This window comes from Perna viridis, chromosome 9 (assembly GCF_037379345.1).
Source record: "Perna viridis isolate PV_CMFRI_1.1 ecotype Kerala chromosome 9, ASM3737934v1, whole genome shotgun sequence".
In the NCBI taxonomy this organism is placed as follows: domain Eukaryota; kingdom Metazoa; phylum Mollusca; class Bivalvia; order Mytilida; family Mytilidae; genus Perna; species Perna viridis.
The window spans coordinates 44,127,052-44,154,015 of record NC_142453.1 but is presented as its reverse complement, the minus strand read 5'-3'; the positions used below and the strand labels follow the sequence as shown (position 1 = coordinate 44,154,015).

The window sequence follows — 26,964 nt, the reverse complement described above, 5'->3', positions numbered from 1 at the left end:
ATTTGGAAAGAGTTTTGTATTATTTTTGATTAATCTGCTTATAAAATACTTACGGATACAACACAAAGGTTATCAAGTTTTGTTTTAATTGGAGGAAGAAGCTAGTATTAAACCAATATTACATACACATCAATGCAACTGTTTTAATACTGATTGGCCTGATTCAAGTGTTTTTCTCGTATGTTTTGTAAGGTATTTCAAATTACGTTAATCCGTGTGAAATGCATTATTTTTAAAACAGAACTTTAGCCGAGGAACATCATCTCATTTTGAAATGAGACTTGATAAAGATCTTGGCGAATTAGATTCAGTTCAGATATGGCATAACAATATTGACGGCAAGACGGCTTGGCATCTCAGAAAAATTACTGTCATAAAAGCAGAGAATGGAAATAGGTATAGTATATTTGAGTTTAGTGTAAATAAAGCAAACTATACTTGACGATTGGATTCATAAGAACCTAAACACACAACAAAAGGAGGGCACTGAAAATTCTGTATCACCAAGTGTTGTATGTCACGCACGGAATCAAGTTTTATCTTTGTTCAACTAAGGCAAGTTCTCTTTCAACGATTTTTCCTCGAACACACATACATAAATGTATATTGTGATAAGCTTTTACCTTTTAATACAACGGAAATATTTCATTTTCGTCATACCAGTTCAAGTTCTTAAAATAAGTTTTATTTTACGACAAATTGTTACATTTGTTTGCCACGTTAAGTTCGCTATTTTGTGACAAATTCATGGACTTGCATTTTTATTCTGACTGTGTTCAGGATGTGCTTTTGTTCTTATTATTCTTGTTATCTTGACTTTGTTCCCAGATATTATCGAGGAACTAATCGTTCAAACTACGATAGTTTGAACTAATACAAGTCAAGTTATATACATGTATCAACAAATATAAATAGGACATGAAAACAAGGAATTACATTACATGTATCTGCCAGTGTGTTAAGAGTTCATGTCATAATCATCAAAAGCATATTGGAGAAATTTTAAGGTTGTATGTATTCTGCAATATATGTTTTATCCGTTTTATTTCTTTTTTTTTCGGAATCGACAAATCTTCGAACTGGGTTGAAATATAAATATTTCTATAATAACTTATATAGATATAAGGGAAACACTTAATGAATTATTTGATTGTAATTGACAATGATGCACTTCGAACATTATTTTCTCCCTCATTGCGTTCGTCCGAATATAAATTTGTTCTTGGCTACTATGAATGTAAAAAAAACAAGACAGTGTAGGGTTGTGCGTTCGTTACAAGATCGCTATTTATTCAACAATTTACAATGATTGATGCACTTGTAAGATTAAAATTAAGAACTGCCTGGACCTAAAAATCTGCCGAGTTTTCTTATAATAACGTACACAAAGATAACACAAAAAAACCGTCGTTCATTGCGAAAAAAGGGCTTATGTAAATCTGGACTGCACTGAACGCTGATTGAACATGCTATCCTATGTACAACAATACAAGCAAACTAGGATTGGTTGGACCGACTCGGGGTGTAGGGTGAAGAGCTGAAGGGTGGGGATGTATATACCTATAACACCTTATCTAGTTACGAACGTCGCATTAATGAAAAAACTTTCACGATTTGTTTGAATACTACAAGCAAAATCATCAAACCGGAAAGGACTACTCGATTAGGTAAAGAACTTAATTTGCATATTAGGTTGAACTATTAACGGAATTTCATATACGAAAAGAAATTCAATTAACCGACAAGTTGTAAATTAAAAGACGCGGATCTACCTGAAATAACTTGTATGAAAATTTAATGTATTTATTTATAATGATGAGTTAACCCTTTTAAGTGGGGAAATTATGTAATTATTGTGTAATATCATGGTAGAAATATAACACAATGATATTGTCTTTTATATTGATTTTTTTTACCTTTGCCTACGCATAATTTCTGTCAAGTACCAAACCATATAAAATTAAGACACAGCCAATGGGAGGGATGATACAACTAAACACAACACCGACAAAAGAATTTATTTCTGGACTAAATGCACTTACACCATAAGTATACGCAGTGATCGTCAATTCTGTATCCAGACTTGAATTAAGTGAAATCTATAATACATCAATCTCCCTGCTTATTCAACAAAATCAAGAACAAATTATATTGCAAAGTGTAGACTTTATATTCAATCTACATATTTTATTCTGTAAATCGCAACAACCAAATGACAAATTAAGACGTGCTATGTTGTATTTAACTGTTTCTATATTTGAAATAAAACAGTATATTTTGTGTGATTTGTAAATATAAAACTTCTTGCTGATATTTAATTGCTGTCTATTTAAAAGAGTAATCAAGGGAACCAATGTTATAGCGGTAATGTAATCAATGAATGTAATCAAGGGACAAAGACCAGACATGGAAAACAGACATACACAACAAAGAACATAAAGTAACTAAAATCATACATACATAGTAACAAAAGCAAATGAGCAACTCAGACTCCACTAAAACCTGGGAGCATGGACCAGGTGCACCGGTAGGGTAAGCGTCCTCTGCTTTTCTAGAAACACCCACCGAGTTGCTCATAAAAAGTCAAGTCCGGGGTAGACAAACGAGGAAAATGACATCGTCATTTGAGTGTTAGGGTTTATTCAACCGAAAGTTCACGCTGTTCAATGCGCATACAATGGTACAAACGTTTGGGATGAGTTAAAAAAAAACGTCATTTCAATAAGTTATTACTTAATTATTTTAAACAAATACTTCTGATAATCAATCATGTGAGAAATATAAAACAAATCTCAAAGATGTATTTTGAGGTATTAAAATAAAACATTTTTTTGAAGTTGTTACATATTTCCTAATAACTTTCATGCTGTTCAAATATTTTTTTGAATATATATGGTTACCTTGATTAAGTTTTTATCAATCAGATCTATGAACTGTTAAACCTTTCCATATAAGTTCAGCTATGCCCAAAATTATAATGGCTGAAACTTGTAGCTTGTCTTTAAAATATTTTGGTTTGTATATTTTCCGATAATGTTTTAAGATCGATTTGACATGCACATATACATATCGTATTATTGTTTAAGGTGATATGATTACCTTTGAATTAAAAAAAAACAATGGCATCAAATTGAAAAGACAAGTGAACATTTATGTCGTAAAAGTTGTTTATTCCAAACACTTAAACCTGACATTTGCATTACCTTAAATGATGTAGCATTTTAAGAAGTTAAAACCCAACAACTGAATAAAATTGGCTAATTCTGTTCAATTCGTAAGCATTGAAAACTAATACAAAACAAATCAATCCTTTAAGTAGCTTTGTGTGTTTGTGCTCTGAGCATTTTTGAACTGATATATATCGGAAGTAATTCGGTACGCACGTATATAGCAGTATATATGGAGCTTTTTGTACACCTCTAACATACTGCACACTTTCAAATATGGCTCAGGACGTTCTTCAGTACTTTATGTGTAAACATGTAAACAGAAATGAACATAAGTTATGTATGCTATTAGTGATTATGTCAAATTGAAGGCATGGAATTTCTATGAAACTTGTAACTCAAGGCGGTATAACTCTCATGGTTCGCGACTAAAGAAAATATTTTTTTTCAATAAATTTTATCTTTCCTAATTTAAATGTTATCGAATTTCAGGTATACTTTTCTTTGTGGTAAATGGTTATCAATAAACAGTGAGGATGGGAAAACATGGCGGAGTTTAGATGCTTTAGATGCTGAAAATGTAAAGACAGACACACTGTTTTTCAGTCTAAGTCAAAAGAAAATATTTGATGATCATCTATGGATATCCTTGTTCAAAAGACCACATTTCAGTAGATTCACTAGAGTACAGCGTCTTTGGTGTTTAGTGGCGCTACTGTTTCTTGCAATGATATCATCTGCAATGTGGTATGATACACCAGAAGATAAAGCGATGCAGACGATCAGTGTAGGTCCACTGAAACTAAATTACAAACAGTTTTATGTCGGCCTGATGTCTTCGCTTATTGCCTTAGGACCAAGTTTGATCTTAGTTCTCTTATTTCGGAACCGGAAATTCAAAGGGGAGAAAAACTCTGGATGTCATTTACCATGGTGGAGTGTTTTCTTTGCCTACTTCCTGGTATTTGTATGTGTGGGTGCAAGTGCTACTTTCGTGTTCTTATATTCGCTACAATGGGGGAGCGATAAAACAGTAGAATGGATGATTTCCTTTGTTTTAGCAGTGTGTCAGAGTATAATGTTTCTAGAGCCCGTCAAGGTATGTCTCAGTGTAATATTCTTAAGCCCCGTTAGGGTAAGTCAGAGATGAAATTTCCTTGAACAAGTCAGTAGATGCCTGCAGAGTGTGAAAAACAGACGGTCAACATATGTTAAATTTGATAAAAATACAATTAAAATATATAAATGAATTCTGACAAATTATAGACAACGATTAAAAAAATATTCAAAAGAAAACTATATGTAACAATAAGAAAGATAAAAAATCTAAATGTTGGGAACAACCAAAAAAAAACACAAAACGTTTGAAAACGAACAACATGTTTCTTAAATGTTAAATATTTAAAGCTTCGTCTACAATATTTATTTAGATTCAAAATCAAGAATAAAGAAATCTTGACAGAAAAGCGTCAAATTATGTTGCTTATGTTTACAGGAATAATATTGTTCTATGACCAAAAACATTCTGAATTAAGTCTGGCAGATTAATCTTTTGACTATAAACGACATTAATCATTTCTTCTATATAGTTGTAAATGCCATTATCATGATCATACCATATTTTCGGGTTACAGGCAATGTTGTTGGCTATGGTGGTAGCTTGTTTATTTAAAAAGGCGGGAAGTAGAGAACTGACAAGTAAGGGAATGGTTATTCCTGGTAACCCCGAAAAACCAGATGATGTTGGCAAGTTATATTTCCGATTCTTGGTTTTTTTTTCTCTTGCCACAAGATCTTTCGTATTTTTGCCATAAATATCACTTGTTGAATTATAGGCAATTTGACATTTCGATGCTGGCACTAAGAGCATTAACTCTTTTGTTAAAGTGATGTAGATATAAGGACTGTCCACATATTCCGTTTTATGTCTATATGAAATTAAGACTTCACATTCACAAATGTCAAAATATGAATAAGAAACAAATTCATTTTACCAATATAAAAGGGAAACATGGTGCACCTGGTCCGTGCTCCCAGTTTTTAGTGGAGTCCGAGTTGCTCATTTACTTTTGTTACTTTGTATGTATGATTTTGTTACTTTATGTTCTGTGTTGTGTATGTCTGTTTTCCATGTCTGGTTACTCTTTAACATTTTGGTAATCGACTTTTTTTATAATCGTTAATTTTAAATGACACTAACATCAAACTTTATTTTCACCTTCATTTGCTAAAATCCCTTTATCTCAAACAGAATCGCAATTTTCTAAAATGTTTGTAACAAATGCTTAACACATATTAAAGTTTTAAAAAAAAGACCAAATACTTGAAAACTTAACAACCGGTTTTTTTCGGTTGGAAAATAAAAAAAAGACAAATAGCAGTTATCACCAAATAAAAGAATACTCTATAACAAGTTAAATATATATCATTTTAATTTGTGTATAATAGAAAAGGCAGATGGAGTTGAAATGCAAAGTGAAGATTATCCAGAATACCCTGGGACAAAGGAAGAAACTGATGAACAGATTGTTGCTCGTATAAATGCACAAATTGACAAGCGGATGTGGTCTAAATTTAAACTTTGGTTTGGGATTCTGTTATATGTTATTTTAGTGACATTAATTAGTTCGCATAGCAACGTTAATATGGCCTTCTTACAGAATAACCATATCCTGCAGACGCTTAGTTCGTCATACAGTGTAAGTATTTAAGACATTTTAAATTATAACTTGATATAAGTTTCTTTCCTGCAATACTTGTTATGTTGCCTAGGAAGCTTTAGGGTAGATAATACTTCTAGTAAGACACATTTTGACCTTGAATGAACATATTTGAGAATTTTTGTCTGAAAAAACGTAGGCCACCAAAATTGATTTCGTGATAATTGAGCCTTAATAAGGGCAATTCTTATATGAATGTTGTGGGACATTTCACTTTTTCGCAAACTATCAAAAAACTGGTCGATAAAATGTCTTCTAAATCTATGTAATGAATATTTAAATGACATCATTTCATGTTTTAAAAAAAATTTGGGGTCCCAGAACTTTTTTACTTGTAATATTATAAAAAAAACAAAGTTCTGATTACATTTATGTTTAGCAAATTCCCGCCAATTTTCTCTCCTTTAAAGAGGTTTTGTACAATTTATGTTTGTAATTTTACCATAGACTCTTTCATGTAAAAGATTATTTCAAAATTATTGAAACATACTGTTTTTACATCATTTTAAACATCAATAGTTAATTGAAAATAAATACGTCTGTATGGTTTTGAACGATGGCAGAAAGGAATTCTAAATATGTAATAGGTATTATCTAACTTAATTCCTTTTTTTTTTGTTTCACCTTTGGTTTTCTTTGTTTGTTTTTGCTATGATTGTTCATAACACTTCACATAACAATATACTGCAAAATCACCATCTTGTTATACTCGTGTATAGAATGCAATTTCAAATTTTGTATCCAATCTTTTTTTTTTTTCTTTCTGTTTGTACGTCAAACAATGTTCAACTCATTGAAGACAACACACAATTGGATGGTAATTATAGGATTGAAAAGCTATACATCCATGAACGACCAAAAATAGTTGTTCAATCCTTATAATTATATCCAACAGTCAAAGTTACCCTCTGACAGCCTCATTCGGTTATATTGATACACTGTGTTTATGTTTACACTTCAATACACACGCATTCCTTTGCCCACGTATGGGAGCGCGAACGAATATTTACATATAATCGTCTGCACGACAGTGAAGGCGGTATAGACGAAGTGATAGTTGGCATGGAAAAATACGAGATGTAAACAATTCAACAGGAATATCATTATTAAGGAAATACAAGAAGAAGGAAGGAAAATTACAACAAGGTTTTTTTCAAGGGTTCAGTCAGACTCCGTTATAAGTTTCTTTCCCCGAGCTGAAAATTACTCTCTGTAAACAAACTTGACCGGTAAAATCATTGTGCATGTTATGAACTATTCTTACGACTATATTATGCCGTTCAGTTCTTTGCCACCCTCTTTCGAACTACACGGCCGCCGTATTGGTTTCAAGTTGAATGGCGTTCATGCATGTATGAACGATCTGGCGAAGTTCATGCATGTATGAACTTTCTGGCAACGACGTTCTTGACCAAAAACGGCTATAAGCATGAAGAATCTCATGATTAGAATTATATTAAAATAAAACACAATTTTGCAACAATGGAACGATTTATGTTTTTCAGCCAAATACAACAGATGAAATCTATGATTGGATAAGAACCACATTTACACGTGCAGTTTATCCTAAATGGTGGGAATCGGAAGACGACGAGATGCTACGACCAGCTTATACACAGTGGTTTATACTGAATGCATACAACTACCGTATTACTAGAACACGCTTTCGTCAAGTTAGAGTCAACGGTAAAGCTTTTTTAAGAAATTGTCCGCCTGGAAATCGGGCAGATCTTTAATATAAATCTATTCAACCTTTTTTTTGGTGTTTATGTCAGAAAAAACAGGGTTTTGTATCGGTAGGTGGTTATTCAGAATATGTGTTCGAAGGTTCTTACCCATTATATTACACACAAATGTTCATTTCTGAAACGTGCTGTAATGAATAGAAATGTTTTCAAAACAAAATTTGGAATATGCAATCCTCTGTTTCGGTTTCAATAGATCCCTTCTCAAAACATTATTTATACATGTGAGAGCACTCAGATTAAATCAAATCTATACCATATCTTTCTCTTAAATTCAAGTCATCATAGAAAATTTAATCCGTAGCGTGGTTCAACTAATATAAGAAATGCTTATTCCGTATCATGCCAAAACAAATTTTAATTCAATAAACAGAATTACTCTCTGCGTCATGTGATAAACCTAACAACAAGAGAACACAACAATATCATTAAATACACATGTTCAAGGTTTGTAGAGGATATTTGTCATGTACTTTAAGATGTCTGTTGTTGAATCTATTTGACATGCCTTTATAGTGATATAAAGTTTTGTCTCCTTTCTTACATTCAAATGGATTCGACTTAATTGGTACTATTTTGCCTATTAGGTGAATGTTCTGGTCCAGAGGCGACACAGAATTCAGTTGAAAAATGTACGCCCTCTTTTAAATCAGAAAACGAGGAGAAAGGAAACTTTTGTCCTTGTAAGTATTGTCAAGATATTTCAATGAGACTTTTACTTCAGACTATTATTATTACACTTTAAACTTTAAACCTTACGAATGCCTGTCTATCTCTGAGTAATTTATGTTCATTAGGAACGAAAACTGTAGACAGTGCATATTAAGACGTTACACAAAACCAAACTGAACTAGTAGCACTACATTTGGGAATTTGAAAATTATTAACAAAATCAACAGCAAATTGTTAATGAAAATGAAAAATGGAAATTAATGAAACAATGATTACTACGGTCAACCAAACAAAAAAATAATAATAATAATAAACAAAGGATAATGGCTTGACAGTGGAAATAGAAAAAAACATAACACCGTATATGAAATAACCAAACTAATGCGTACGAATGAATAGAAAGGTAAATCAGCACCCGAATTTCACCTGAAACTTTGAGCATGGAGCTGGTGCACCAGGAGAGAAAGCGTCCTTTACTTTTCTACAAACATCCACAGAGGTGCTCATAAAATAACCCGTCAGAAGTAATATAAGGAAATGAAAAGTATGACACTTTTACAGCTGTTATCACAATTTTATTTACAAATAGTTATATCGATAGCAGCAGATTTTAGAATTATTTTACCCATTTTTTTTTAAATCTAAACGTCATCCTACTTTGTTAAAAATCAATTCTCCTTCAGTAATGGGTGTTTTAAATTATTGCTTCCTTCGAGATGGTAAAATAAAGATCTTTACAGTTATGCGGGCATGAAGAAATTTTATTTTACACTGAATGTGGATAAATAATTAAATAAACCAAGAACTGGCTGAAATAAAATCGGTTTCTCCCAGGATTTTGTAGAAAACTTTGAAAATGTGAAATAACGGGTAATCATTTGCAGAAATTTTATTACAGACCAGTGGTAAAAAAAGTCACATGCATTTTGAATCGCTGGCTTAGAATGAGAGAAAGCTTTATTTCACAATGTCATTTATAAATTATTGTACAGATGGAAATGGTTAATACTATTTTTCTGCCATTTTTTTATAGTTTGCATCTAAGTGTACCTCCTCTTAATAAATTTTCGCAAAATCAAAGTAAGTCCAGGATCTTATGATATAGGTACAAATATTGATACTCTTAAAAAAGACGACATGTACATTGTTTGCTAAAATATGCTGACCATTCTAGAATTTTCTAGCATGATTGGAATAACAGAAACTTTGCATCATATTGGTGATTCCGGAAGTAACAAAACCGGGATACAAATTTCGGTTTAGAATATAACCCAATAGTAAAAATTCTGGATTAAATAAATCAAGAACGAGACTCGAAAGTTTATATATATATTAATCAAATTCTGTCACCTCTTACCCCTTGAAAGACATGAATTGAAACAAAAATTGAGCATAAATATTGATTAAATCAATATTCATATTTGACTAAAAATTTATTCTAACCAATAATTTATCTTTTTAAACACTAGTATGGGAACCGCTAAATGAAACTGGATGCTTTGACGAAAATGAGGAATTTCACTATGCATTTCATTACAATTTTGGACACAACAAAAATGCTGGAGACTTATCTTATTCTGGATCATATGGTACATACGGTCCAGACGGATACTATATAGACCTTGGACCAAAACAAAGTCTTGTTTTGCACTATGTCACGTTGCTTCAAACCTGCAATTGGATCGACGACAAAACCAGGGCTGTGTTTTTAGATGTTGTCACTTATAATGCTAACACAAGACTCTTTAGTAACATCAAAATAGTCTTTGAAATTCCTTCTTTTGGTGGTGTTACCATGACAAAAGTTGTCTGGTCGGCGAACCTATATCCATACATAAATGCTATAGATTATTTGATTTTGTTGCTGCAGATTATATATATTATTGTGTGGTTAGTACGATTTATATTTTTTGTGATAGATCTGTGTAAAAACCGGACAAAAGTGTTGTTTACAATATCATTTTATCTGCGACTTCTAGAGCTCGGATTAGGTGCCACAGCCATCATTTGCTGCATATTGAGGATAGATGCCACTATCTCATCAATAGCTTCATTAAAAATGACCATTGGTAAGTTCAATATTATCAAGTGAACTCCTAGCCACATGGTACACTTGTAACTGATTCATTCGGCTTTCTGATCAATTTTTAAATCTACTTAAGATACATGTATATCCAAGATAACATCTTTACTTTAACACATTAAAGTTTTCTTGCCTTAACAGAAATAATATTTTTTTTTGTATTTATCAATTTGCGGCATGAAATATTTGAGTGGACTTTTATTTTGCAGGCAGATACGCATCATTCGAACAGATAAGAGTTTATGAAGTGGCCTACCAAGGGTGCCTTGCTGGTGTTCTATTCATAATTACTCTTGATCTTCTCAAACCACTGGAATTCAATTATCATTTTTTCATGTTGACATCCGCCCTTAAAATAGCCAGAACAGCGATTTGTGCCTTTTTATTTATCATCGTTATTGAGGTGATAGCTTTTTCATCACTTTTAAATCTAACAATTGGAAATTCACATGAACTGTTTAAAAGTATGCAGGACTCTATGAACACTCTTCTAACTGTTCTCCTAGCAATGATGTCCTACACGTCAGAACATTTCAATGACATTGTCACAAAATTGTATTTCGGATTGTACACAATGACAGTAACAATCACACTTGTTAACGTTTTCATAGTTATATTAACCATATCATTTAATGACGTGAAAACAGAGATAGAAAAAGGCAATCTATATTTTGACGAAAAACTAAATATTCACTTTTGGAATAAAATTCATGCTGGTTTGCAGTGGATACAGGATCGACTATGTTTTTCTTGTAAGTTTATTTGCTTATGTGTACAATTGAACGTTTCAGTACCTAAACAAAAACAAAAACCAATCATATTTGTGAAGGACTTTATCGAAAACGTAAGAATCAATTTCAGGAAAAACATATTGCTGATATCATAAATCATCGCAGAAAACATCATATTTCCAGCCACGTCAAATTGCTAACCACTTCCTATTGTACTTAAGTAAGTAGTAGATTTGCATATTTTTATTACACAAAAATTTTAGTAACTTACAGGACCCGTGCAGGTCCGGGTGTCAAAAGAATAGGCCTTCAGCAGTGCTAAGCTTGTCGTAAAAGGCGACTAAATAGTGCTCAGAACCGGGGGCTAGGTCGCTTTGCCCACAGAGCAAATGGGTTGTGTGCCCCAGGTGGTTGAATGGGGTACCCCTGGTGTGTTACATGCTGATGTTGTCAGGTTATAATACGGAAAACCTGACCGCAAACCATAGTTGTGAACCGTGTTGGGAAAGATGCCACATTTCTCGCACGTTAAAAACCCTACTGTGGTACTCTCCCGGAGTAGGAACTATACGGCTCCGCCACAGAAGGCTAAATTGCCCGACCCTACCCACCTCTCCCTATTTCCAGTGCCAATCAAAATTGTCGACCCCATTATCTTTGTGTCCCATCCAATTTTTGATTTCATCATCATTTCATCTTCATTTAATCATCCATTTCTTGTTCATCGCCTGAATATAGCTGAAATATTGCTGCTCGGGCGTTAAACCCCAACAAACAAACAAACAAACAAAAGTAACTTACAGTGTATTTCATTCATGCAATATAATTATACAATGTATGAACATGTTTTGATGTTGTAAATAATTAACCACTTAATAATTGACAACGATGAATTAACTTTGGAATTGTTAACTCCTATTTTCTAGTGTAGGGTTATAGTTGTATATACTTTACATAATTTATGATTGTTGTTGATCTGCATCTATGTGCAGGTTTGACAAGTGAGGGAACTGAACTAGAGAAATTGTATGGACATGTAAGTATTTTTCCTTCAGTGTTGATCAGCTGTAAAATTTAAGAGACAAATTGATTTCTTGAATGAAGTCGATTGTACACAATGACAGTATAGAATACCAAATACGGTCAGTTTCAATGAATCAAAACTCCTGGCTATGTTTATATATCAAATCTTACAGTATTTCGTTATATTCGAATACCCCTATATTTTTTAAACCCAACTATAGATTTTGCCATTTTTTTATTATCATATCTGTCACTTTTTCATAAATGTCAGTATATTTTCACACTAAACTATAATCAGTATCATCGTCTGATAATTTATGTCAGTCTCTGTAAGAATCATGCAGTGGGCGAAATATTGTATTAAAAACTACCATTTGTCTATTTGCACCATCAGAATCAAGTGGGGGGGGGATCATCTTTGAGTGAAATTATTTTGTCGGCTCGATGGGTTTCTGACATGCATGTTTCTAATATTTCCCGTCTCGCCTGATTCTAACAAATACTTACACTATAATTGAGAAGTACACCTTGTAATGATTTGTAAGTATCTTAACTCAAAAAGAGGTAATATTGAGTTACACAGCAGGAAAGAGACCAACAAGTAATCATGAAAACATGTACAACAGCAGTATATATATATGGAAAGCTTTTCAATACAAACATTGAAGAAAAGGTTATTGACTTACTGTTGTATGTTTGGTTTGATTAAGCAATAATGAGAGCTAAATTCACTACATTAAACGGGCTAATCAGATCATATAAGTATTACATTCACATGTATATATATATCATTATGTTGCTCCTTTATACATTACATATTATTGGAATTTCTTAATTATTTGCTTATATTTAATTGTTTTAGCTGATTTCGTGGTTTGTTTATGCATTTTCCTAATTTAATAACGATTTATTTACATTTAATCAAAAACGAATCAATGTCTTTTCAGACAAGAAGACTAAGATGTATTACAAGGAACATGGAACAAGATGATAAGATACATAATCAAATGATTGCCAAAGTCTTGATAAAAATGTTGGAGATTGATGGAAAAAGTACCAAACTACAATGTCTCAACGTCCAACGGAATCAGTTCTCTATCAAATACATGTATATACAAGAAAGATTACTTTACAACATGCTCGTTTATTTAATAAGTCTTGATTTAATACATTGTTTGAATGTGCAATATTATTTTTGTTATCATTTGATTTACACATGTATAAGAAAAAAGCGGGGTGGTCATGGAAAGTAATATTTCATCAAATAATAAAAAAGCATGGAATAAAGGAAAAACTAAATTGAAGCAGTAGATTCAGCGTAGTCAGGTTCGTGATAGATAGACGTTTTCTTGGTGCAGTAGATTCAGCGCAGTCAGGTTCGTGATAGATAGACGTCTTGATTCATATTTTTTGTGCTTTTCACTAAATAATTGTAAGTTATACTTAAAAATTTTTGATGTTTCGACTCAAACTTTGATACTTAATTGATAATATAAAAACTATTTTCTATTTTTATAATTTAAGATTTGGTTTTTTGAAGACGGGCGAAACACTTTTGATTTTGAATGTACCAACGCTTTCTTGCGCTGTGGAAGTACATGTAGAATGCTTTTTGGTACCAAGGTTTAGACGGGAAATACGAAAAAAGTTCAGAACAAGATTGCAGCGCAAACTTGTCGGTAATGCATTTTCGTTGTTTACACAACAACGTGCAATGATAAAGGTAATGTATAACAGTTATTATTTTAACTTCTTGTGTGCAACAGTCATTTTTTTTTCAACAGAAAACATGGTCTAATAGTCATGCAACGACAAAATTTATGTAAATAACAACTAAATAATACATTGAGTACCAAAGTAAATGTATTAAACAACATTCATGACCTATTTCGTGGGATTAACTACGGTTTATCTTCCAAATTCAAATTTCCGTTCCCATTTTACCATTTAATAGTGTCGAAAAATGGTGTTCTACTTAATCAGTATACCAAATAGTCAAACACGTCATTCATGAAATTACCGTGAAACTGTATTTTGTCTATTTTCAAGGTATTTTATTTCGTGTTTTCAAATCTCATTTGTAAGGTTTTTACAAAAATAAAAACAAAAAAACAAAAACAAAAAAAAAAGAACTATAATAATAAAATAAATTAAACAAAAGGTGTTTAGTTCTGACAATTAAACGACAATAATTATGGAATTCCTTAAAAAATATTGCTTGAGCATTAGTAGTTTAACAGTGAATGAATACTTATCAGGGTTCAGTTCAAGTGGAAATCATTGGTACTGCTGATAGATATTCAACATACAACACCATTGTTACACAGTTAGACAAAACAGGCACCTGGAAATTACAGCCAACATGTGAGGTACTACAACTTAAAACATAACCATGAACTAAATAACAATTTTTACATACTGAAGTAAAGTTCATTTTCAATTTTCAATTATATTTCTTCACTATGCTAACGTTCATAAATACTTATTGGAGTTTACTTGCATCAGCCATGATACAGGTTTCCTAATTTAGCATGGACGCTTGCAGCCAAAACAAAAGTCCATGCAAATTTAAACAGATTAATATGTAAAGTGTATGAAAGATTAGCGACTCGAAATCGCTTAAAAAGATGTTTGTAGTTTTGACTGTTCGCACTTCTTCCACAAACGAGTTCGGGAATTTTACAAGGGCGTGTATTTCCCTGTTGGTTGAGAGGCACCCATAACATGATGGCAATACATCATCAACTAGGTACGTTTTTAGTTCAAATTGCTCTGTCTCGTAAGGAGGTACACAACACTTAATGCAAAACCCTTTATTTTGTTACATTCCGATATCAGACTCAAAACGTCTTAGTGACCAAAATTTGTTTGTTAATGAAGCTACTGTAAGTTCATTGAAGTTATTTTAGAGAGAGACGTTGATAACATTTCATGATACTCACGTAAAATACAGGATAAAATTTTGAGAAATTTAAACGGGCCAAATAAATTTAAGAAAAGATGATAGGTAATCCCAGAAAGACACAGCCTGTAATCATACATACAAGGAAACAGCGAATGAAACAAACTTTCTGAAGGCACGCGTATATAATTTATAAATAGTGTGAAAACAGATATTAAGTAGCTGTCTTTGTAATAATCATGCAAAATCTGAAAAATGTGATACACCCCCAAAAAAGCTACATATTTTTATTTTTGCAATTAAGTTGTTTTATGGGTCTATATCATGAAATGTGTAATTATTCATTCAAATCTACCTGCTCTTAAAAGATAATCAACATTAAAAATCCAATAGATTCTATTGTATTTGAGTGTCATTTACAGAGTTATCTCCCTTAATTTTGAATTCTACAGTGCATTCTAAAAACATTTTATCTCCTATGAGCACGGTTTATTCGATAAACCAAATGTTAATTTCTGTTTACTGAAGCATTTTAAACAAAATATCAAAAATAAACATATTAGGTTTTTCACCCACGTATCACATTTTGCTTGATTCTTAGCTGGAATGCTACTAAATTAATGCATTGTATTGTAATCTTGCAGCTTACTTGCGATTGATTTAATACTGAAACTTAATTTGTAGTCTAAAACTGGTGTCGTTGCTTCAATGCCAACCGTACCATTACAAATAGCAACAATTGAAACAGATGTTGACACTACGTACACAGACGGATGGAATCCAGTTGAAACATATATTGTACCAAGAGAAGGTGGTACTTTTTTCCCTTCTTATAATGCTAATGCTAAAATTACTTTCCAAGAAGACTCGTTTGATGATCAGTGTAGCGTCTCGCTAAGGGTAAGACCAAATTTCTTGACATTTAGAAAGAGTAATCAAGGGAACCAAGGTTATAGCGGTAATCAAAAGAATGAAATCCAGGGACAAAGACCAGACATGGAAAACAGACACACACAACAAAGAACATAAAGCAACTAAACCATACATACAAAACAACAAAAGTAAATGAGCAACTCGGACTCCACTAAAAACTGGGAGCATGAACCAGGTGCACCGGCAGGGTAAGCGTCCTCCGCTTTTCCAGAAACACCCGCCGAGTTGCTCATAAAAAATCAAGTCCGGGGTAGACAAACGAGGAAAGGAAAACTATGCAATTAGCAAAATTAAATTTCGTAGCAGACTGGGTAAAAGATAGATGTTCGATAAACTATAATGCAGAATGGAGGTTTTTTTCTATAAATGTAAATTTGCTACAGATACTCTATGTGCAACAAATAATCAAATACAGTTTATTGTCTAGTAAAAAAATAAACAAGACACCTATTATTTCGTTGGGTGGAATGCTTTTGTATTTTTATACATGTATTACTTCAGACAAGGGATGGGAATTTCACCTCTGTCATGAATGTTGAACTGGATGTTCCCACGCAGAAAGCAATAGATGTTGAACTACCAATAGTTCCAAATAGCGTTAATCATAAAGGAGGTAAAATGTCTTGGTAAAATAATAAGGTTTATTGATGATTAAAATACCTTATAGCTAGTGACAGACGTATTTACCATACAAAAGTATTTTTCTATATACAAAATCTGTTTAGGCAAAGGTCAAAGAAAACAGTTTTCACTTAATTATTTTTAAGGTCGTTATTAATTTTTAAATCTGTCATTTAAAGTATCTAATTTGTTCCCTTCGTCAGTTTCCATGGTAATGTCTTTCATGAAAGGTACTTATAATCTGAAGTACAATAATATATTCTTTATAACAGAGCTACGTGAATATTAAGTATGTTGTGTTATTTATTTCTAGATAATTTAGCAAAATTCATCATTTCCGTCAGAAATAGTCCGAATGAAGACTGGGAAAGACTGAACTCAGTTCTGAAACATGATAATGAAACATTCCAGTTTTCTTACCTTCCAGCTAGAAACTGGTAATTATAGTGATTTGTTGTCTATATTCTTTAAATACATGATATTTTTTTTAATATCATATAATACATACATTGTACATGTATACCAGAAGACGCCATGTATATATTGCATTTTTTAACTAAAGCATATGACAATGGACACAATAGTTTTAGATTCTTTAGTAAATCATTTGACTTCGACATTACATTTTATTTCTATCAAATTCCAAACAATTAACATATGATCTAGATTACTTTTTTTGACAGTTAATTATTGTTTTTCGCCGTGTCATACTTTACTGTCTGTAAAGTTGCATTGTACATTGTGCAAACAACTAAACTGAAATCGAATGTAAGATATGTTTTAAAATATAACAAACAAAAAAAACAACACCGAAGCGTCAGTAGCGGGATAATTCAAACATGTCAAATTCCTAAACGTGGACACATAAACAATGACGATCTACATGTACACAATGTAGCGAACAGAATAAAGTGGATTACATATTAAAACTGAAGAAAAGAATAACAGAGGCACTAGCAATATGAACCCCCCTGCCCCCCCTGCCCCCCCCCCCCACCTAAAAAAACAAAAAGCAAACAAAACAAACGGGTAGCGATATCGGGTGTTCCGGACGGGTAATCATGTCCTGCTCCGCCAAGTATAATACTGCATTCATATCACAATCACCAGAAGTTGCTGTCTATTAAATCCGAAATTTTAATATTTATACAGTAAATAAAGTTGATATCGGCAAAACAGACACGAGAGTAATTAATTTATATTCTATCTCTTTCGTTTAGTACTAATGTGGATTTTACGGTACAGAAATGGAAAATTTATGAATTGGTAAGTATGTATGACTGAGTAGTAAGTTCAGACTAAACTGTAGGAAATTATTTAAATAATAGTGGGAGGTCAATGCAAGTGTGTAAAAAACAGTTTAGTGAAGGAAAAAAACATTAATAATAGAATTCATAACGTTACGTACATTTTCTGGTCGACTCGCTCATAGTTTAAACGAACAAATAAAATACTTTAAAGATACATGACATAACGGAGAACATGCGATGTAATGGCCATTTTTTGAAAGCAAATCTAGCTGTCTTTTATTCTGATAGCTTAACAAGAAATTGGACTTGTTATACAGACGGCCACCTCTTGTAGAAGTTGAACTTAATCGTCCTATTACTATTTTTTTTTTATTGAAGCTCAGCGACCGTCAAGTTGACACCAAAAATGGTAAGTCATTGATATTCGATCAGGAATCATTTCGTGATTGTTGTTCATCATAGTTACAAACAGTGGTTGTCTTTTAATTGTACCACCGTAAACAATGTTTTGGGGGTATATATTAGTCACCCCGTCTGTGTTTCTGTCTGTCCGCCCGTCTATCCGTCCAGATTTCTTGTCAGCGCAACTCAGCTCAACTTAACTCCTCCTAATCCGCGGCTCAAAGGATTTTGATGAAGTTTTAAAGAAATCTAGGCATCATATGTAGATGTGCATGAACGAATCTAACGGGAGGTAATTCAACTTAAAGATTTTACATGTTAAAACCACGTCAGCTCAACTCCTCCCAAACCGCTAAAAGCATTTCGTGATTTCTTAATAGGCAGATTGGTATGTACATTTGCATGAAGGAGTATAGCTCATGTCGGAGAAGATTCCGAAGAGAGACAAGGGTTATATATTTAATTTCATATTGGGAGCGGGGGTATTCTCTTTGTAGGCTTACTTAGCGTATTTCTAGTTGAATGTAAGTATTCATATAACTCCTATTAAAGGACGTTTGAAATGTTCTTGCCTATTATCTAATTATTGCTATAACATTGAACATAATTATGTAAAGTAAAGTTTTGTCCGACTCTATGCCAAAATGTCGACTAACAATGCCCTGTTTAATTCCTTTGATCTGATGTATGTGGTTTAAATTTATTTATGTTAATTAATTCAGTTTTGGAAATTTACTTCCGACGATTTACATTTAACTGAATTTCAGTTTACTTTTAATTTCAATGATATATAAATGTAGTTTCTTGTACCTAGATTTATTTATTTCACATTCGGATTGATTACAGTATATTATTTATCACTTGTTTAGATTCAGATCTGTTACAAGCATTTGTCATGGTGAGCAAGGTGCGAGAAATAGCCGACCAATGGAGGGTAGTGGCTGGGTCACTAGGGATTCATGAAAGTGATATTGGAGAACCTAAAGACAGACTGAGTAAAGAGGAAAAATGTTTCCTTCTGTTAACAAAGTGGCAGGAAAAGACAAAAGTTACTTTACCGATATTAACACTGTTTCTTACATCATTGGGATTTAGAGTAGTAGCAGGTCAGTAAGCTTATTATTTTTTTTTCAATCAGACTAATTTTCATCCCAGATATTATGGCATGCCAGGCAAATTTGATAAGTTATAAAAGTTGTAATTGAAATTAGAATACTTATCAATTGAGGGTTTCACACTTTGCAAGCGGGTATATTGTAATAGCGGTGTCCTTCCTTCCTTCCTGACTTCCGTCCGTACTTTTTCCTTCTGTTATGCAAAAAAGCACACATCTCCTTTCCGTTATTCTTCCTACACAACTAAAAAATATTCTACATTTTTTTACAGAAAACATAAGGAAAAAGTGGCTGGTTAACTCGCCGGAGCAGCTTTTGCACCACAAAGGATTTCCAAAAAGGAAACTCAACAACATGCCAGAAAAAAACAAATCAGATACCGATGATAAGTTATAAAAACAGTATAATTAAAAACGATAGATCTTATTCATAGCACAATGAACGCATAATCTGTTATATGTTTATTGCGCCTTAGACTGCAATACCATATTTATGTATTTGGCTAGTAACTACACCGGATTATATGAGAATATAGTGATCATAGTGTCCGTCCGTCCGTTCGCCCATCAATAATACTTTCGGTACAGTTTGTTTTTCCTAAAAATTCTTAAAACAGTCATTTGACATTTAAACAGTATTTATAAAGAATAATCAAGAGAACCATGATTGTAGCGGAAATTAAAAGAATATAATGCAGGAACAAAGACCAGACGTAGGAAACAGACTTACACAACGAAGAACATATAATAATCAAAGTAGACGAACGAGGAAAGGAAAACTATGACGTGTGCAACGGATCAGTTTTCATGGTACAGATGGATACACCGTAACGATTCACGAGTTCTTGATGGCGACCTTTAAACTTCTGTAGTGATGATAAAGATATGCCATATTATTAAGGGTCGAACTTGAGCGACTTAATCTTCTTGTGTGACGTTCTTTTGAAATTTTTACCATTAGTTACTGGTTGGGAAGCGGGCATATTCATTAGTTAGCTTTGCTCCAAATATTTCAAGTTTACAATTGTATGTACATGTATTATATTATCTGTTGTGTAACAATTGTTTTTTTCGAAAAAAATAGTTCATGACAGTGTTGGAGAATTAAATTTGGCATCATTTATAAACAAAACCACAGGGGAATCTTTGCCGAGAAGAAGAAAAAAAGAACAGTAACAAAAATTGAAACAATGTTTTTTGTTGTTAATATAACTTTACCATTATTCAAAGTACGAGCAATAACAAATAAAGATGGTTATTGGCCAAACTTGAAAACAGCTTGGTAATTTCAAAGGAGAATATTTTTTTGGGGAAAAATTACAATGCCTGATACCAAATGATGTCAATACATGTAGTCCAGATGGGTATCTTTCACCCTTTGTTTTACAGTAATATATATTCTACACAAACATCAAAAACTACATACTCAATAAGTAAACCAAACCATTGAATAGGCTTATTTGTAAGGGTGATGTAAAATCGTTAAGGATAACATTTTTTAGTATTAACATTGATTCGTTCGTAGGGTCTTTACACAGAAATTAAAACATTATATTCTTAAGCAGTTTTTGGCAGTTAAAGGGGTTGTGTCCTTATTGTAGACTTATGATGTACCGTGATTCTCAACTACCCATGGGAAGAACTGATTTTACATACATGTATGGTGGGGCCATAACTTCTGTAGGTTTAAACTGGTCTGGAGCAGCATTCCAGTTAACTGCTAGTGTTCTCGTACATTTTCGTAATCTATATTCAGTTTCCTTATTTCCGTTGTTACATAGGAACCTGACATTTTGAGGACTAATTTCAGTTTCCTTATTACCGTTGTTAGATGGGAACCTGACATTTTGAGGACTGATTTCAGTTTCCTTATTTCCGTTGTTAAATAGGAACATGACATTTTGAGGACTGATTTCAGTTTCCTTATTTCCGTTGTTACCTGACATTTTGAGGACTGATTTTTATGTGTTTATTATTGTGTTGTATGTTTACAACAGTGGCCTGATTTAAATAGGGGTGTAATTAAGCCACAGTACTTTAACCCCGCTGCATTTTTTTTGCGCCTGTCCCAAGTCAGAAACTTTTGGCCTCCATACGTCTCGTTTCGTTATCATATTTTGTTTATTTTTTATATAACTTGAGTATTTAGGGACATCTATAGCTGTACGTGTGTATAATGCTGTTTTGGGCCAGCTGCAGCCTGCCCTATCGTATGCAGATTTCCTCGTGGTTCATCGAAGATCAATGGATGACCTTGGGCTGACATTTTCATCCGTCGAGGTTGTTGTCTTTTTGACATACATACCTATTATCATTATTTTATTGTATTTTTATAGCTTTTTAGAACATAAACGCAAAGTAAATGAATTATTTCACTGAAGCGAAGCTATTTAAAGTTCTAGTTTACAATAGTTTGTGTCCTTCAGTTTGTTATCAGTTAATTAGTTTATCCTGTAGTAATTATTGTAAAATAAATTATGGCATGATTTTACTTCATGCTTTGTTACTGATCCCCCACTTTGTGCTCGTATTAGATCAGTAAAAAACGATAAGGTCATGAGCATTTGTTAGGGTCATTGGGGCTCATTGCGGATTTTATTTAGATAATCCATGCCACTTGACCGCGGTGCACCAAGAGGCAATTGTCAGGAGTCTATCCATATTCATCACTTTCTTTGAGAGTTGTTCTCAGCGTTTAGGTAATCTCCATAACAGGTGTATGTTTAAAACAAAACAATTTGTTGTTGTAATTTTAACCATAATACACTGAATTAATATTAATATAGTAATTAATATTATTCCAATCATCATCTTCCAGCGTCAAATATTTTGACATGTACGTACAATGAAAACTTTATTCGTACGCTATGTATAAATTTTAACGGGAGAAAAAACTATAAATAGAAATAGACCAAGGTATCAAAACACCAAAAGTCGTAATTTTTAGGCCTGGTTTTTATTCTCATTTTATACTTGCACAGTTTGTATTCATTCAATGATTAGAAGCAAAACGAAGGGAGTAGAAAAGGATTTATTGTTGTCAACGCAGAATTCACTTCATCTGTTGTTAAATTAAATTGAAATGTATAATTACGAAACCTTTTCAAATTAATATATATTTAACGTTTATACATTAATTGAATGACGTAAAACAATGCATTAGTCACAATGTTTTATATCAGCCGTAATAAACTATCAAAGCTGGTAGTTCACATTTTTGTATCATAACAAAAATACAAGCGTTTATGAGTATATTTGTTACCATGGAGTGAAAGGTAAAGATAGGTTACAAGGAAGTGAAAGGAAAAGATCGGCTACCAAGGGGGTAAGGGAAACGATGGACTACCAGGGGGTAAGAGAAACGATGGACTACCAAGGGGCAAGAGAAACGATGGGATACCAAAGGGTAAGAGAAACGATGGGCTACCAGGGGTAAGGGAAACGATGGGATACCAAGGGGTAAGGGAAACGATGGACTACATGTACCAAGGGGTAAAAGATACGATTGATTACCAGGGGGTAAGGGAAACGAAGGGCTACGAAGAAATATGGGAAACGATGGACTACAAGGGGGTAAGGCAAACGATGGACTACCAATGGATAAAGGAAACGATCGGCTTCCAGGGAATGAAGAGTAATGATTGACCACCAGGGGGTTTAAGATATTACAGATGAACTACCAGGGTGTAATGGTAAATGTGGGCCACCAAGGAGTAATGGGTAGAGATGGGAAGGCAGGGATTAAACAGTAAAGATGGACTACCAAGGGGTCAGGGTAAAGATGGACTACCCGGGGTAGAGGGTAAAGACTGGCTACCAGGGATTAAAGGGTAAAGATGAACTACCTGGGGGTAAGGATAAAGATGGGCTTACCTGTTAAAATGATAAAGATGAGCCACAACGGGTTAAAGGGTAAATATGGACTACCAGGAGCTGAGGATAAAGATGGGCTACCAGGGGGTAAAAGTAACGATGGACACACCAGGAGTAAATGGTAAAGATGGGCTACCAAGGATTAAAGAGTAAAGATGGACTACCAGGGATTAAAGAATAAAGATGAACTACTTGGGGTAAGAATAAAGATGGGCTTACCTGTTAAAATGGTAAAGATGAGCCACAAAGGGTTAAAGGGTAAAGATGGGTTACAAGTTGGTAAAAATAATGATGCACTACCAGGAGTAAAGGATAAATATGGGCTACCAAGGATTAAAGGGTAAATATGGACTACCAAGGCAGGGATTAAAGGATAAAGATGGGCTACCAAGGGAAAGGGTAAAGATTGACTACTTTGGATTAAAGGGTAATGATGAGCTACCAGGGGGTTAGTGTAAAGTAGGACTACCAGGAGGTAAAGGGAAAATATGGACTACCTTGGGGGTAAGGGTAAAGATGTTTTTTTTTTTTTGCTTTGTTTGTTTTGTTTGTTTTTGTTTGTTTTGTTTTTTTGTTGTTTTTTTTCCTCTAAAGGGCATTAGTTCTTAAATGGAATCGTCTCACAATTTTTATCCCTTGGAGACTTTTGTAGGCCTTATAATAAGAATTATTTCAGCAATGAAAGAAAATTGGCTTAACCCAACGGTTTTAGAGATATATGCAAAAAACAACTGTTTGACCCCTATATTCTGTGTATAGTAGTTTTGAAGAGAAGATTTTTTAAAGTAATATTATCAAAGACAGCTAAAAAACGTCAAAAAGGGCAATAACTCCAACATGGGTTAATAGATTTTCACCTAAATTTGACCACAAATAGATCTCGTCATGCTGAATACTTTACGCTATGTCAGGTGTGGAAAAATATGCACAAATCTGCTGTCTGACCTTTATGTTATATTTTTAGTAACCGTGGTCTTGGTTTTAACCGATTAAAAATCAAAACAGTCATTTTGTTCAGAATCGATACCCTAAAATACAAAAATACCAACTTTCATTGAAGGCTGTATAGTAGTTTCTGAGTAGAAGATTTTTGAAAGTAATAACATCAAAGACAGCAAAAAAACATGAGTCAAGAGATTTTCACCTGAATTTGACCACAGATACATGTAGATCTCATCATGCTGAATATTTTTACCTTATGTCAGAATTTGGTTAAACGCAAAATTCTGCTGTCTGACCCTTCAAGATGTTCTATTTTTAGTAACGGTGGCTATGTTTTTTTTACAAAACCGATCAAAATCCAAACAGTCATCTTGTGCAGGATACTCTTAGAAATCATCTTAGGTTTCATCGAAACCGATTCAGTAGTTTCAAAGGAGAAAATGTTTGAAGAAATTGTGAACGACGACGACGGACGCCAAGTGATTGCAATAGGTCACATGACCTACGGCCAGGTGAGCTAAAGTATCGAGTAGAAATGTACCACATATTGCATGAACATCCGTCATAGGATTGACGTAAACATGATAAGATATACATGCATCTTCCAATTTTCACATCGATATGTGAAAGGGCTGAAATAATTTGGAATATTCTGAAGACGAGGTACATGTATCACACATGAAAACGTAACCATTAAAAAACCAAATAAGACTAAGAAATTCCTCGTACGATCCGTTGTGAATCATCTACCATGGAAATATATTTATTTATTACTCAGAATAACCCTACCTACAGGTGATATAATTAAGTTCAATAAGGTGAATTCTTACCATTATAAAATGATGAAAGAATTGAGTATTAAGTCAGTATGAATAGTAAATCAACAGAAGCTAATCTTCGCTCTCATGGGAACAAATGGAGAGGTTTGGTTTTCATAATCACTGAACGTGAAAATTATAACTGTAGATGACATTTGTCATAAACATGTAGATACTTCACTTTATTAAAACGTTAATAATACTACAGTGGTTGGTCCAGGGCGATCCAGGCTTAGAAACACCCTTTTTTATTTGAAAATTATATTAATTTTGCTCAACCTTTTGACAAAAATGAGCAAATAATAGCTTTAATTGAACCCCCCTTTTTTTAGATCTCCGCCTGTACTATTCATTGTTTGCTTCCTGTCGGCGTATAAATAGTTAAAACGATAATTTTATCAGGTGCAGCAATTTTTGGAAATGGTAGAGTAAATGTTTGAATAAATGATATTGCTAAAAAAGATGACCGCTATTGCTAGTGTGATACTACATGTATCTGTATCAACACAAAGAAACATACATGTACACCTGTAAGTGTTGCTATCAACAAACGATGGATGAATACTTAGTCATAAGAAATATTGACGAAGAATGCATCAACAATGTGCTTCTTTAATAAATAAAAGTACACAAATCTATTTAAGAATGTCGTTATACGTCAATCTGTCGTTCCGTAACATTCTGTTATATTATCTTACACAGCGAAAAGTGCATCTTTCGATCAAAATAATTTCCCAAGATAGAGTATTCTTCAAATATGACAGTAATATCAAAACACAAGCACCTTATACAAGCGGTGATGCTTCATTTAGATCTCTGGATAATGCATATATAAATTTAAATCAACATTGTTCGCGTAATTCATTTGATAATTAGAACTTCAACTTTCACTTTCAACCTTACTGTCTTAGTAAAAAAAAACACGATGATCCTTGGCATCAATTGCAAAACTTACTTTTCTTTATAATCGTTTTCAATGTATATCAACACATACCAAGGAGCATTTAAGGCTGTGACTGGACTAAAATACAGTTGACAATATGACATCAATTCTCAATGAAAACCACTGGTTCAACCCTTTAAAATGTGGTTATGGTGGATGGCAATTTTTGACGTACAATTTAGTGGTATCCGTATAAGATTTTATTTTGTAGTCAATTTATTTGGGAAAATGAATTAATGGCCTCGTAACATTCATTTTTAGTGGTCAGCTTCTGTTAATAAAGTTTTCTGATTGTTATCTATCGGTTTCGGTTTGGGTACGTTGTTTGTTGTTCGTTGTTTGTTGTTGTTTTTTTTGTTTTTTTTCACAGGCGTATTTTACTTAATTTTTAACTTACCATTTTTTTATCAACCACAAATTTGAAAAGTCAAATGTATAATTTTGCAAATAGTGTACCAAGGAAATCCTTAGAACAAAGATACATTTACAGGCAGAGGATAGAACATGGTGAACATTAATTTTGAATGTAAAGAAAGACAACTCAAGACAGGTCAACTTGGAAATAAAAACGGACTGCCATGCAATCAGTAGAAAGAATTTTTAAACAGTTTGTTTGTTTGGTTTAACGTCCGAGCAGCAATATTTCAGCTATACTCAGACGATGAACATGAAATTGATGATAAAATGAACATGAAATGATGATGAAATGAAAAAGGGATGGGACACAAGGACAATAGGGTCGACACATTTTGATTGCCACTGGAAATAGAGAGAGGTGGGTAGGGTCGGGCAATTTAGCCTCCTGTGGCGGAGCCCTATGGTTCCTACTCCGGGAGTATACCACAGTAGGGTTCTTTAACGTGCGAGGAACATGGCATCTTTCCCAACACGGTGCACCACTATGGTTTGCGGTCAGGTTTTCCGTATTATAGCCTGACAACCCCAGCATGTAACAAGCCAGGGGTTCCCCATTCAACCACCTGGGGCACACATATCAGTTACTCTGTGGGCAGAGCGCCCTAGCC

At 33.3% G+C, this 26,964-nt stretch overlaps 1 protein-coding gene across 2 annotated transcripts in view; it reads left to right on the top strand.

Annotated features, from left to right (window-relative positions):
- LOC148608659 (uncharacterized) overlaps positions 1 to 22,558 on the top strand; it is a 45,288-nt gene extending 22,730 nt beyond the window's left edge. The window contains exons 14-32 of one of the 2 annotated variants that reach the window (XM_088545693.1): positions 242 to 396; positions 3,660 to 4,266; positions 4,802 to 4,865; positions 5,616 to 5,866; positions 7,393 to 7,573; positions 8,220 to 8,315; positions 9,774 to 10,373; positions 10,597 to 11,139; positions 12,111 to 12,154; positions 13,089 to 13,249; positions 13,666 to 13,864; positions 14,400 to 14,510; positions 15,728 to 15,943; positions 16,478 to 16,589; positions 16,911 to 17,034; positions 17,818 to 17,863; positions 18,226 to 18,256; positions 19,119 to 19,355; positions 19,636 to 22,558. In XM_088545693.1, coding sequence (XP_088401819.1) covers positions 242 to 396; positions 3,660 to 4,266; positions 4,802 to 4,865; positions 5,616 to 5,866; positions 7,393 to 7,573; positions 8,220 to 8,315; positions 9,774 to 10,373; positions 10,597 to 11,139; positions 12,111 to 12,154; positions 13,089 to 13,249; positions 13,666 to 13,864; positions 14,400 to 14,510; positions 15,728 to 15,943; positions 16,478 to 16,589; positions 16,911 to 17,034; positions 17,818 to 17,863; positions 18,226 to 18,256; positions 19,119 to 19,355; positions 19,636 to 19,760 — 3,903 coding nt within the window. In that variant the 3' untranslated portion in view covers positions 19,761 to 22,558. Of the gene's footprint in view, positions 1 to 241; positions 397 to 3,659; positions 4,267 to 4,801; positions 4,914 to 5,615; positions 5,867 to 7,392; positions 7,574 to 8,219; positions 8,316 to 9,773; positions 10,374 to 10,596; positions 11,140 to 12,110; positions 12,155 to 13,088; positions 13,250 to 13,665; positions 13,865 to 14,399; positions 14,511 to 15,727; positions 15,944 to 16,477; positions 16,590 to 16,910; positions 17,035 to 17,817; positions 17,864 to 18,225; positions 18,257 to 19,118; positions 19,356 to 19,635 lie in introns of both variants that reach the window. The other variant, XM_088545692.1, reaches the window with a different exon arrangement.
- The last annotated feature ends 4,406 nt before the right edge of the window (positions 22,559 to 26,964 follow it).